The 13,521-nt window shown below is 46.3% G+C and overlaps 1 protein-coding gene across 3 annotated transcripts in view; it reads right to left on the bottom strand.

The window, feature by feature from the left end:
* Positions 1-2,581: 2,581 nt before the first annotated feature.
* Positions 2,582-13,521, bottom strand: part of NOL4L (nucleolar protein 4 like) — a 104,756-nt gene continuing 93,816 nt past the window's right edge. For 2 of the 3 annotated variants that reach the window (XM_084645733.1, XM_084645732.1), the window contains exons 6-8: positions 13,085-13,207; positions 12,103-12,304; positions 2,583-7,691 (exon numbers count right to left, since the gene is read on the bottom strand). In XM_084645733.1, the coding sequence (XP_084501859.1) occupies positions 7,492-7,691; positions 12,103-12,304; positions 13,085-13,207 (525 nt within the window). In that variant the 3' untranslated portion in view covers positions 2,583-7,491. Of the gene's footprint in view, positions 7,692-12,102; positions 12,305-13,084; positions 13,208-13,521 lie in introns of all 3 variants that reach the window. The other variant, XM_084645731.1, reaches the window with a different exon arrangement.

Below are 13,521 nucleotides of genomic sequence, written 5' to 3'. Positions count from 1 at the left end.
CAGCCCCCTAATCATTTTTGTTGCCGTCCGCTGGACATTTTCCAATTTTTCCACATCCTTCTTGTAGTGTGGGGCCCAAAACTGGACACAGTACTCCAGATGAGGCCTCATCAGTGTCGAATAGAGGGGAACGATCATGTCCTTCGATCTGCTGGCAATGCCCCTACTTATACATCCCAAAATGCCATTGGCCTTCTTGGCAGCAAGGGCACACTGTTGACTCATATCCAGCTTCTCATCCACTGTAACCCCTCGGTCCTTTTCTGCAGAACTGCTGCCAAGCCATTCGGTCCCTAGATTGTAGCGGTGCATGGGATTCTTCCGTCCTAAGTGCAGGACTCTGCACTTGTCCTTGTTGATTTCTTTTGGCCCAATCCTCCGATTTGTCTTGGTCCATCTGTATCCTATCCCTACCGTCCAGCGTATCTACCTCTCCTCACAGTTTAGTGTCATCTGCAAACTTGCTGAGGGTGCAATCCACACCATCCTCCAGATCATTTATGAAGATATTGAACAAAACCGGCCCGAGGACCGACCCCTGGGGCACTCCACTTGATACTGGCTGCCAACTAGACATGGAGCCATTGATCACTACCCGTTGAGCCCGACAATCTAGCCAACTTTCTATCCGCCTTATAGTCCATTCATCCAGCCCATACTTGGAGGGTATGGAGGAAAAGAGGAGGAAAGAGAAACATAGCTGAGCTTTGCTGCTATTGCCTAATACAAGGACACATGTTCTACGTGTGGAACAAGGTTCATGTTTTAAATTCTAGATTAGTCTCTCAGCACATTGTGTTGAATTTTATCTATATGTAAGCATCAGTTCTAACGACAAAGCAATCCCTCCAGTAATATGAGTGGAAATCAGATAGGAACTCATTGGCCTTAAATATCGTCTAAACGCTGATGCTTTGGTAATGTATTGTTCTTAAAAGTCAAGTGGTTGCTTATGGCAAGTTTTGTTGTTTTGTTTTTGCCATCAGTTGAAGCTCTTTGACTGTAGCTGAGTAGGCCTAGAAGCATGCGTGCGGTTAGATGAGCCATCCATTAAAAGAAAACTTGATCTAATTGTGAAAAATACATGAACTCACCATTTAGAAATGTTAAATATAATTTTAAAATGGCTGAAAACCTGAGACGTCAATAGCTTGTCTTTCTGATGGTGCAGTGTCTGACAGTAGCAGAGTTAGCTGTCTCTGGAGTAGCAGGGATCTGGGAGATCTCACAGTTGGTTTTAAGGTAAGCCCTAATATTTTTTTGCTTGAGTCTCACATTGGTCCAATATGAAGAATACTTAAAAATTTTCTCCATACTGTTTTTCTAGTAAGTAATAGAATTTACTTTTTAAAAAAACCTGAGCACCTCCAACTTGCCTTTTGCATTTAGCTGAGCAATGCTCCGGTATGTGATCCTGTCGTAATGGAATGACTGACTAGCTGGGAAGTAACAGCAAAATCCATCACTTCCTTGAGTCAACAGAACCATTTGCAGGTGTGGAGTTACTGAAACAATGACAGGTATTTCTAACTGTTCTCAAAACTCACTGTAGACATGCACAGTAATCCCCACACCCCATAATTAGAATGGTTCTTCACTACTCAATGTAGATTTAAGAGTAGAGGTCTAGTATTATAAGACTTCATTATGCTTTCAAAACACACAATAGAACACATTTACTAGTGTATATATTATGAAATATCATGAATAATTACAACTAATATAGAATTGTTAGATAAAGTACAATTTAGGATGCCCTCTTCTTGCTATTTCTTATTGACTGCTTACTAATGTATAATATTCAGCCATTCACAGCGGGTCTCCTGGTCACTCCCTTGCAAGGGTCCGTCAGCCAACTTCTTGTCTGTCGCTGGGGAAGCCCTGCCCATTCTGGAATCAAAGGTAGGGCAATGGAAACTTGTTTTAGCATACAGTCTGGCTCTTTAAAACCTGTCATACCTGTCTTTCCTAGGCCTTCTGCCTCTGTCACCAGATCACTGACGTGAATTAGTGAAGTTTAACTGTGTTGTGGTTTGAGATCCTTTAGTACAGAGGCACCATGTAAGTGCCACGTAGTTATTTATTTTATTATATGTAATTAACAGAGTTGGTCAGGAAACTATTTTTTATGGACAATACTGAATTTCATTTAAAAAAGAGAGTTTTTCACTGGGAAAAGCAAATAAAATTTCCATGAAAGCAGACACTTGTTTAGCAAAAAATTTCATTTTGTCAAAAAACAGCTTTGCTGGTCCCAGAAGTGACTATTGAGGTAGCTATCTAAAATATAAGAATAGCAGCAGCTGATTGTTAAGGAAGAGACAGCACAGCTTGTTTTAAGGTACTTGAGTGATGAAGGTGTTTGTTTATTTTAAAACACCTAAATTTGAAAGCTGTTCTTGGTACCAGTAACAAACAAACTGACTTTCCATGTGTTAGGTCACAGACTGACACTGGGTTGCAAATCCGAGATCTCTAATGGGAACTCGGGAGACAGCTGATGGCATATGTCTCAGTTGGTGGAAAAAGCCTTATAAGCAAGAGGTAAAAGTGACACTAGCTATGTTTGACACTAGAGATCTGAGTCCTGTTTGTTATACAGTGTTTATTAAGTAGATTCAGTCTTATATATGATATACAGATTCAAAAGAAAAAAAGGATTCCACATACTTATGAAATCAGTGCATTTAGCAAGTAATACCATGGAAATAACAGCTTGATTAACAGCTCATTGGTCTTTGTTAAGTGAGGGGGACAGGGAGTTGGCCTGTGCTAATCATTCCACAAACAGAACAGAATTAAGTTGCATCACATATAATAGACACACATTCTAAGAATTAAAATATTAAGCCACACTTACTGGAAAAATCCACAGTATATAACACAAATTTTTATACAGCTTATTGAGGAGGAAGTGCTCATCTGCTTAAAAGAGCCACATTAAGTTGCATAGGTGCCTATCTGCAAAAATATCATTTAGAAATTAATCAATTGATTAAGCAATAAAGTGTCACCTTCGAAGCTGGATTCTCTTTCCATGGTGATTTAAGTGCCTTATGCTCAGTTTCTGAGCGTGTCGTGTCGTCGTCCGTGTCCCCCCCCCCCCCCCCAAAATGTACTAACTTTCTAAACGAACTGCCTCCTACTCCATTTGGGAGCTCCGGTGTCTCCAGAGAGAATACTCTCCTATCATTTTTATTTGAAATTAACATCTAAGATAATTTAATTGTGAATCAGTAACTGTTCAATTGTGCTGAAGGAAAGAGGGGTTTCGCCCTTCTCCCTGGCCTCCACTAGGCTTGAGCATTGTTCTAGACTCAACTGGAACCCTAAAATCAGCTAGGTAGTGTTCACCTTCACGCCTGGGATGTCAGGGAGGAGAGGCAGGGAAATACACCATCATATGGTTCTACTTCTGTTTGGGGTCCTGGCTGTTTATGGTCACCTCACCCCCTCAGATCAGCTCTCAAATTTTAAGCTACAGCTATTTTTTAAATTGATCACTTAAAAGTGTGTTCGGCTGTGCAAACGCTGACATCTCTTGCAGCACATCCCAGTTTTGTTTCTTTTAAGGTGGTTGATTATGTCAAGTGTGTCTGTGGCTTTGCTAAGCAGATGAACTGGGTGAGGTGCATCTTCCTCTTCAACAGCAGGTTTGCAGAACACACAGGGGCTGGGAGTTCTGTACATGTAAACAGTACACTTTCACTGAGTCCAAAATTAGGAGCAAAAATACAAAGGTTCACATTGGTCTTAGGTAGATACAGGCGAAGAACTGAGCTGTACAGCTCTGAAACAACCAAACAAAAGTTTCTAAAGCACCACTAAATTATATAAAAATCAGACCATGGACGGATTGTAGTTGGTATTCTGGTGAAATACTATGCTACCTTGTAAAAAGTGTTACAAAAAATTACAAATCAAAAGTATATTAACCCTCTGAGTTCAAAGCAGCATTTTGTAAATGACTGGTACTAAATCCTATGGTCACCTGTGGGAAGAAGGTGGCCCTTTGGAGTGGGGAGGTTCAGGTCACATCTGCTGGGAATCCTGTGAACACTTCCCCTTGCTGAAACACTGTCATTGGGAACTGAACATTCCCTGTGTACAAGTGGTGGTGATTAAGACGAGAGGTTTATCATCTTTTTCACTGGTTTTCCAGACCATCTGCTAGCCCAGTGCTCCCCTTTTGCCCCTCACAAAGCCTCTGGAAAGCCAGGGTATTTTGCTCCTGTTCGTTCCTTATCATTGAGAATCGTAAATTGAGATTCCTAACCCTTTAATATCTAGTGAAAACTTACAAAGATGGCTATGAAACAGCCTCTGAGTAGAGTCGGACCACTGATGAGTAAGGATCAGTTAGAGCACTGAGATGTTCTCTGGAGATAGCGCCAAAGAGACTAAAGATGCAGTTTACATAAAACTTTCCCTGACACCAATATGCAGTGGATCCCATTTGTTTCACAACTTGTCACAGGTACTACTGTCACCAGGGCTTCAGAAATCTGAGTTTGTGCCAGCCAGCTGCAGGTTATGAACATGAGTTGATGTTACACAGTAGGCTGTCAGTTCTTCTTCCTATGCAATCATAAGTCTCAACTGTGTTCTACCAGTGGTTTAAATATTAAGAGCTACTAAACATGAAGTTCCAGGGTGATCTGGTAAAAACAGCTAGATGTTGCATAAATACAATTTTAAACAAACTGTAGCTGATGTTGATCTGTTGTAATAAGCCCCTGGGCAATGTTTTTGTTGGCTAATTGGCTGGCAAATTTATGGCTGTGTGTTCTTGATGGCCTCTTAAAAGGAGCGGAGGCAACCATTAAGTAATGTCTATAGAGAATTCTGGGACAGCGATTGTCTCTGCCTCTCTTTAACATTAAGACTTTCACAAATGACTGTAGTTAACATTTTGTAAAAGGTTTGCTACTTCATGGTATTGTACACATAAAAATAAATATTTACATAAATTCAAAGTATGGGAGGATGCAGTGGACAAATCAAGCAGGCTTGTGAAGTGCGGACCTGAAATTTGGGCTTGTGTGTGGTCATTCTGTTCTCTGATACCTTCGTTATGATACTGACCCACACTCCCTGGAGGTTGGTCAGATTTTGTCTATTGTCCACATATGCTAAGAAACCAAATGTTAGAATGTTCCCAAAGAACCACCCTGCTGGCTCATGTTGAAATGAGGGGAATCAACTCTGATTTACAACAAAACCACCGCCTTCTCCCTGCAAGGGCTGTCTGAGTGTAGAAAATGCTCAGGAATTAAATCCCTTTTCTCCAGCAGCTGGGGAGAGTTCAGGGTTTGGGGAAAGTGGTCAATGCACTAGTTAATCCCTTTTAGGGCCAGGCTGGGCAGTCCTGTTCTAGAGAGCCAGAAGCCTGGTCTACTTTACAGCTAAGGAAAGGGATAGGGCCTTGTTTTTTAGCCAGCAGTTTTCCCACTAGCATGAATGGAAACTAATTTAGTTAAAAAGGTTCTTGAAAAACCATTTCAGGCTCAGTCCCTGCTGGTGCCCAACCTGTGCTGCCTGAAAGTGTAAAACCCATGTGTTAGTATGGTTATTTCTGCAGTATGGGGGATGGGGACGGAGGGGGGGGAAGGACGGGGGACAAAGTAGACCACCACTGCAGAGCAGAAACCTTCATCACTGAAGTGAGTTCTCAATAAATTGGTCTAAAAGGAGCTAACTTCAGAGAAGGAAACCACCTGCATTTAAAATGATCAAAATTATTTTAATATTCTTCAAGTCTATCTGGTGCTGCTGCTTGTGGTCCTGGCCCTGGAAAGGAGGACAGGAGACGAATTCTGCCAGCACTGACAAGGGAGAGGGTGAGGAGAATTCTCACAGATTCTTAGGCAGCAATTTACTGCTGCTTTTTATGGCTACAGACTATGTTGCATTGCTTGGCCCTGCTCAGCATCTTGATGCTCGAGCAAAGTCCCTGGTTTTAGCAGCACTGCTAGTAGGTATTGCACTGAGCAAAGGGAAGTGCATTGGTTTTGTTTCTTGGGAGGGTGGGAGTTGGGGAGAAACAGCAATGGTGATCAGGCCAGATCTTTCCCCACACTTTAGGAATTGTGAGCTTTTACCAGGACTGTTACTGGGGGGATGAGGGGCGGAACCTGGGCCCTGGGGAGAATTTACACCCTTTCTGCTGCTGAGAGTCTCCTAATTCTTTCCTTTTGAGTAGGAATGAACTGATTGTTTAACTGAAGTAGTTTACTTTTCTCCCTAAAAGTCTGCACTGGTCTTTATTATTCACATGAGTTTCTCTAAACAGGTCTCTTGCTGCTGCCCCCAGCGCTGGTTTCCCGTACACTTGTGGAGACAGCCTGGGATTCCTCACTGAGGAGAGGTCAGACGTCATCCATTGTGACAGAGAGCTGCTGTCCATCAGCAGTGCATGTCCTTCCTTCTCTTCTGAACAAAAAGGGAGCCAGCTGGGGTCAGCTGTCTATCTGCTGGTTTAGCTTTGACTCCTCAGTGTTATCTACTTGTCTGCTCCCCAGTCTTGGATGCACATCATAGTGATATACATTATGGAGTGAACTTTCAGAACCCCAATGAGTCCTGGAAAAAGCCCACAATGGAGTGTGAGGTAGAATATGGATGGTGAATGCATGACAGTGGTTCTCAGATACTTCCTGTTTTGCTCTGCAATGAGCTAAATGAGTGTAAGAGGTCCTTCCAGTTGGAGGTCTACTGAGCTTGCTGAGTCTCTCTGCAGGAGATATTGGACCCCATTGCTACTGCTACAGGACCGCTTAGAGTAAAGGTCTAACAAGACACTCTTTCCTCATTGTTCAGGTTCTGCCTAAGCTTGCTGGAGGCTGAGCAGCCTAGAAGTTCTAGGGCTAGATGGCAAACTTGCATCCTGTGGAAAGGGGTCTCTCCCAGGAGAAGTCGGTGGAGTTACTCAGCCATTAGTAGTGTAGTGATATGGAATGTGTTAATTCACAGGAATAAATTCCTTCTGATCAGACGGACAAAAAACTGGCAATCTGTACAAACTCAAAAGAATCCATTTTCAGAAAAATAAATTACTAAAGGGAGAGGAGGGACCATTTCTCAATAAATATGCAATTCTGCTCACCTAAGACCTTGAAAGGTAATTATCTGGGGATGGGATTCTAATGTTGGGGTCCACAAAGGTTATTCTAAATACATCTGCAGCCCCAAGCCTCCCCAAGCTCCCTTCCACCCTAAAAAAATCCCACACCCATCCAAGCTGTAGGTTTGGCTGCTTCTGCTCATCTAGGCGCACCTGTGTTGAGAGAGTCAAAAATATGTCCTTGTGCCCCAAGTCCCAGGTGCTTGGAGTGTGAAAGAAAACAGTTCTAGGGTTCCACCTTTAAAAACTAAATGTACCAGCTACTGGGTGGGAGGACGATGGTTAGTCCTGAGCGGGATACCAGTGGGAGCCTGTTTCCAAAGGGTGTAAATTGTCTTCTGCCACAGGAGCTACACAGACACCAGGAGTCAGTTCTGCTGTAAAATGAGGTTTTCCAGTTCATCTGCAGACCGAAGAAGAAAAGCCGCTGACTCTCGGTAGCCGGCAATCAATTGCCGCACGGCACTGATCTCTGTGGGGCTCAGCTGGGCAGCTGGCATCCCCCTGCTGGTGCTGTTAGAAGGGGCTGTGCTTGAGGCCCCACCTTTCATGCTGAGATCAGTAGGACCTGCAATGGAAAAGTAAGAGGGAGGTTCAGGAAAAGACACTAGCACAGTTGCTGCCCCAAAGTGGCGCATCCAATTTAGAGGCAAAAACTCCACCAGCACCTGCTGTTTTGATTCAGAGCCCCGTGTACAGCACTCTCCATGCAGTCCTGAGCCCTACAGAACAGACTGTCAACTTGTAGGCACCTTCCAACTGCTGCTGTGTCACAGAGGCACTGCCATGGCTCTCCCTTGTCGAAGAGAGCGGGGGTGTGTGTGTATTTTGTGAACATACTGTACGAACAGTCAGACTAACCCTCTGCTCTGCTAGGAGTCAGCTCAGGCACAATTCAGACACCTCCGTTTTAACACTGTAATAAAACCGGCAAGGAGGGAGGGGGTTTTCACCTACAATATGAAGATATATTCACTGCAGTTTGTAATGGGCTGGGATCGCAATGAAACACTGGGGAGCTTGGCTGAATGAGCATAAAATGTAAAGGCTCAGTCAACTCAGAGAAAATATCGTACCTACAGTTGTTCCAACCGACTCCTCAGAGTACTGAAACCTAAGGGTGAGGGGAAACAGTGTTCTCCGTTTCTGGTTCTTCTCTGCATTTGACAGCATGTTGCATGGAGTGGTTTCATTGTTTATGGTCAGTTGTGTAATTTTCATGCTCCTGGCATAGGTTCTGGAACTAGGAGGAGCCCCCCTCCCCCAGTGGTTTCCATCAAATACAGGGTTTAGTTTGGTTCAATGGCTCTCAGCACCCCCACTATACAAATTGTTCCAGCACCCCTGGTTCCAGCAGGGGCGCCCAAGCATACTCTGCAAGAGGGTGTTTCCCAGTGCCAGCAACACATAGGTGTGACAGGAGGAGCAGTAGCCTTGAGCATGTTTGGGGATGTTGCTCTTTGGCTCATCCAAAAAACCTCTTCAACACACAAAATGCCTTCATTTAAAAAAAAAATAAAAAAAATCAAATGATGGGGACTAAAATATTGTTCTAGGACTGTGCGTTTGCATGATGTGCTCCACCAATGAGAGACAATCCCTGGAGCATATGAGTTAATTCCAACCCCGCAAACACAACCGTAACCTGATGCAAGTGAGTAACTTTTTCTCTCTCTCAGGTACTTTTCTAGTCCTGGTCCCTGGTATCTGAGCACCTCACAATCTTGCTTGTTCTCTCAGCACCCCTGTGGGGCAGGGCAGGGCTGTTCTCTTCAGCTTAAAACTGGAGAAAAGAGCCACTGAGAGGCCAGCTGATTTGTGCAAGCCTACCCAGGAAGTCTGTGCTGAACCCATGTCTCCTCAGTCCCAGGCTAGTGCCCTGCACACTGGGCCCTCCATCCACGCAAGGAGACCCAGCGAGTTCGGTGGCAGCTGCGGGGTGCTCTTTACTACTGAATGAATTTGGGGCTGCTTAAGCAATTAGGAGCCTACTTTCTGAGCAGGCTTAATCCCCCTGCTGTCTGAAGATCCTGGTGTGATTTGGGTTACAGATGAAGAGCAGACAGCACTTGAGAGGAGGCTGGTCGTGGCGAAATGAGGCCTAGTCAGTGGATCTGGGTCGGGGAGGACAATGAAAGAAGGCACAAAGGTGCTGGTGGGAGGAGGAGGGGATAGGGAGCAGTAAAGCAAGAACTGTGGGCAGGGTGCAAGGTGGGAGGAGGTGCAGACCGTGGCAGTGCTTTAAAAGCAGGGACAGTGAGTTTGACAGGAGAGCTGGTGAGCTCCTTGAGGAGAGGTGGTTAAGGAGGAAAATGACTTCAGTTGTTGTGTGTTAAATAGATTGAAAGGAAAGGGAGGCCAGCCGAGGCAGACAGCCACAGCGTGAAGCACAATTCTGGCAGTGGGGAAGGGTGGTGACAGTGGGAGGGAGGGAGGAGGCTGGATGCAATGAGAGAAGGAAATGGAAGAATCGAAGCTAACTCTGTGATTGTGAGTCTGAGTGATGGGGAGGGATGGAGCTGTCGGGTGATGGAGAAGTTGGGCTTTTCACTGTGTTCAGGCTGAGGAAGTGTTGGGACATGTAGGAAGAGAGAGCAGAGATGGGAAAGCTGAGAGTCTAGGCAGGGGTAGATTGAGAGCCATCAGTACAATGGAAATAAGGGACACCCCAGGAGGAGGTGAGGTCACCCAGAAGGTAAGTGGCAGGGAGAAGGGAGAGTACGAACCCAACAGTGGGGGTAACAGGAGGAGAAGGAAAGGGTCCCCTAAGAGGCAACATTAAAGCAGCAATCAACGAAGTAGGAGTAGAACAAACACTGGACAGTCAAGGGACGGGTTTGAGGAGAAGTAGGCAGTTGAAGACAGCAGAGGTCATGGAGGGGAAAGGAGTGGGGTTAGTGACTTGAGGGGAGTTTTAGTGGAGAGGGAAAGGCAACAAACAGCCGAGAAGGGAGCTGCATTGGGAGCATAAAGCTTGCTCAAGAGGAGGAAGGAAATGGGGTAACAGGGAAGTGGGTAGGCTGGGGAAAACGGCCTGTTTCTATGCAGAGTGATAGATAAGAGAGATGGCGCTGCAGCACAAACTCCAGGAACTCGGGTGGGGGCGCGGGGGGACACAGAATAGTGCAGACTTCATTCAAACAGGGGTGAAAAAGGGACACAGATGGGGATGAGGGAAGGAATTATGAGAGGATCTGGCAGGAGCTCTCTTGGCTTTAAAGGAGTTGGCAAGAGCCTGGGCAGAGGAGGGTTTGGGGCAGAGGCCAAAATGGAGAGAAGCACGATTTCAGCTTTGTGCTGCCTGTGCATGCCTGGAATAGGCCCTGGTTGGTCAATTTGCAGTAAGGTGTCATGAGAACAGCTGTGTGGGTGGGCAGCACCTCAAGGAAACTGCACAGTGGAAACTGCCACCTAACCCTAATCCTGCTTCCCCTCCTGCACTGGGAGCCCCGGAATGCCTGTGCTAGTCTAGAAAGGAAGTGTAACATCCTCTACTCTAGCTGTAAGGATTAGGTCTCAGCAGCTGGAGACTAGGGTGGGCTCTTTACTCAGGGTTAAGAGGCATTAGGAAGGGATGATAACAGTTAATCCCAGACAGGCATCTTTCAGGACTCTGGAAATCACATCCTTTCAAATCCTTACTCCATGCAGCTAGGGAGGGGTGGGGGCACGAGGCCCCAGGAAAGGCACTGAGGCCTGGAGCAAACAGGAGCGAGGGGTTCAGTGGCAAAGACTGCTGAGGGGAATGTCTCAGGGAGGAAAGAAGTCTTGTGCTATTGGTTGTGTGCTAATGGAGATGGGCAAGGTGACTTGCATATACCGTTCTAAAGGGGTTCTTAGAAGAACCCAGATAGATCCAGAAGCAAAAGCCCTGTTCCTCTCCGCACACTACTCCTGGCCAGGCTCTCCAATCAGGGTTTCCAGTCATGCACCTGGGTGCGAGGCTGTGGAAGCAGGTCAGGTGATTGCCTGACAGGTCTGGCTAGAGGGGCTCCAGCCACTACTGCTCAGGAGTGGCACAAGAACAAACCCAAGAGGCTACTGCTGAGATGTGTGAGATCCTCTGATGCAAGATCACCCAATTCCATGCTTTACAGAGAGAGGCTTCTGGTCAGGGCATGTCTATGCCAGGCAGGGCTGGCCCTCAGTGTGGTCCTATGCTTCCCCAGCCCAGACTAATCATTCTGTTTACTGGATCATTCACTGTCACGTTATTAAATCTAACTGATCAGGCTTGTTCTCTCCCTCTCCTCAGGTTCTTTCTTTCCCTACGCCTTGCAACACAGACCCCCCATCCCACGCTCCCTTTGCCTGGCCTCCTCCCCCCGACACTACTGCTAGCAAGAGGGTTATTATTTATTATCTTTTAGATTGTGGCAGCACCCACAGCATGATCAGTGCTTTCCTAACTCACAGGCAGACAGGACCCCTGGCCCAACCAGCGTCCTATAAAAAGACACATGAAGGGTGGGGGAAGGGTTGTCTCATATCAGCAAGGCAATCAGGGTGGTGACAGGTGCCTGCCTTGGTTAATTATTAATAGGTGGTACCTGTGGGTTTTTTTTTTTAAGTTAAACTAAATTCCTTTCCCCCACAGTTCAGCCCTTGTCTTTCTCCCATGCTGTCTTCCAGCCTCAGTCAGCTAGTTTATTGTGGGAGTAGGGGGTCCTCAGGAGCAACTGAGGGGTGGCTCTGCAGAGGAAGGGGGCTGGTGTGAGCCCCTTGCATCGGCAGTGCTTGGAGAGCAGGAGCAGCCTCAGCCTCCCCTCATTCAGCCAGAGTTGGAGGCATGGCCTAGCAAAGCATCATCTTTCTAGTTGCAGAGCAGGGAGAGCAGAAAGGAACCTCCAGCTCCCTGCTTGTATTCTATAGCACACTCCTCTCAAGCAGTCTTCAAACCCCATTTGAATGGAGCGAGTGGAGACAGAGGAGACCCAATTCTGTGTCACTCCCAAGTGCCACTCCTCTGCCTTTCTTACCATTACTGTGGTTCCCTGTTTGCAGTGAAGTGGGTGGCTGCAGGCTGCCTCCAAGGGTCCCATAGCCACGGTAACTGTAGTTCAAGCTTCCGTTGATGTAGACCGGATCCTGGGAGTAAGATGAAGCTGGCAGTGAATAGGAGGAGTGCGTGACGGCTGTGGAATCTCTGGAGTGCTGCTTATCCAAGGGGATTGGCTCATCCTACAGCAAGGAAAGCAAACCGATTTATTCCAGTGAGGAGACTTTCCTGCCCTTCACTTCCAGTGGAAGGGCTGCACCAAGCACAGTTGGCTTTTCTACTCTCTGATTCCCTGGAATGACCTCTTGGGCCAGCCCACACCAACATCCTGGTATCCCAGCCAATCAGAGCATAGAAAGAGCAAGGATGGCTTCAAACCTAGTTACAGATATGTGAAGCTCCCGTGTTCCACAGCTTTCCCAGAAAATTGTGAGGAAGGTGTTTAAATACACACAGCCAAAGCATGCCTGACCCTTTCCCCCTGGGCAGAGCAGGCATGTGTAGCTGCTGCTCTCTCCTTGTGTTAGGAATGAACTACTGCTCACACGTCCTTGTCAATCAAAGGAAGCATCCCTCACCCACCTCCTGCACAAGAGTCCCTCCACTGCTAGTTTGCTTGTCCCTGTCCTCATCTCTCTTCAGTCTGGGCTCTCTCAGCCTCCCCTGCGCACACTCACTACCATATAAATTGTTTCTTCCTGTTCTCCAGACTGTCTTCCCCCGTCACATGTGCTCTGCCTACGTTCTCCCTCTACAACATACATGCACAGCCTGGTCTTTCCCTTTCTAGGCAAACTGTAAGCAGACCAAACTTGCACGGCTTGAACCAGGTATTGTGCACATCACCAGTGAGCAAGATCTCTGCTGACCTCATCTGTCAATTCTGGTTCATCTTCTGCCTCTGACTGGGGACAGAGCAGATGAAATTGTGCCTAGCATGCAAAGGATTACTGGGATCGTACCTGGGATGTCTGATATATCTCCAGCCGCATTCTCTTGGCTGCTTTCCGTGTTTCACTCTCGCATGCAGCTGCAAGGATATTTTCTGCCATGGCTGAGGTCAGATGTGGTGGGGTGGGTCTGGTCTGTGGAGACATAGAACCAGGTAGGTCATCTTTTGGGAAACATGGATACTGATGGAAACAATCATTTTATGTGTCTTGACCATTCAGATTGTGCATTGTACATTTGCCAGGAGCATGGCAAGAGCACAGAATACTCGCAAGCTCTTAAAAGTTAATATTTAAAATCAAGATATATAAGGTCTCAACTTTTTAACCCGCCAGTGCTTGCATCTGTTTCTCCATCCGCCAGTGTCAGTGTGTCTCTGCCATGCACACCCTTCGGGTGGCAGAGAACATGTAGTGAGTGACATTTCAAAAAAAACTAGCATTGGAAG

The sequence above is a fragment of the Lepidochelys olivacea genome (genome assembly GCF_965140295.1).
Source record: "Lepidochelys olivacea isolate rLepOli2 genome assembly, chromosome: 13".
Taxonomy (NCBI): Eukaryota; Metazoa; Chordata; order Testudines; family Cheloniidae; genus Lepidochelys; species Lepidochelys olivacea.
The sequence above is the reverse complement of the archived record's forward strand: the minus strand, read 5'-3'. Positions and strand labels throughout refer to the sequence as shown.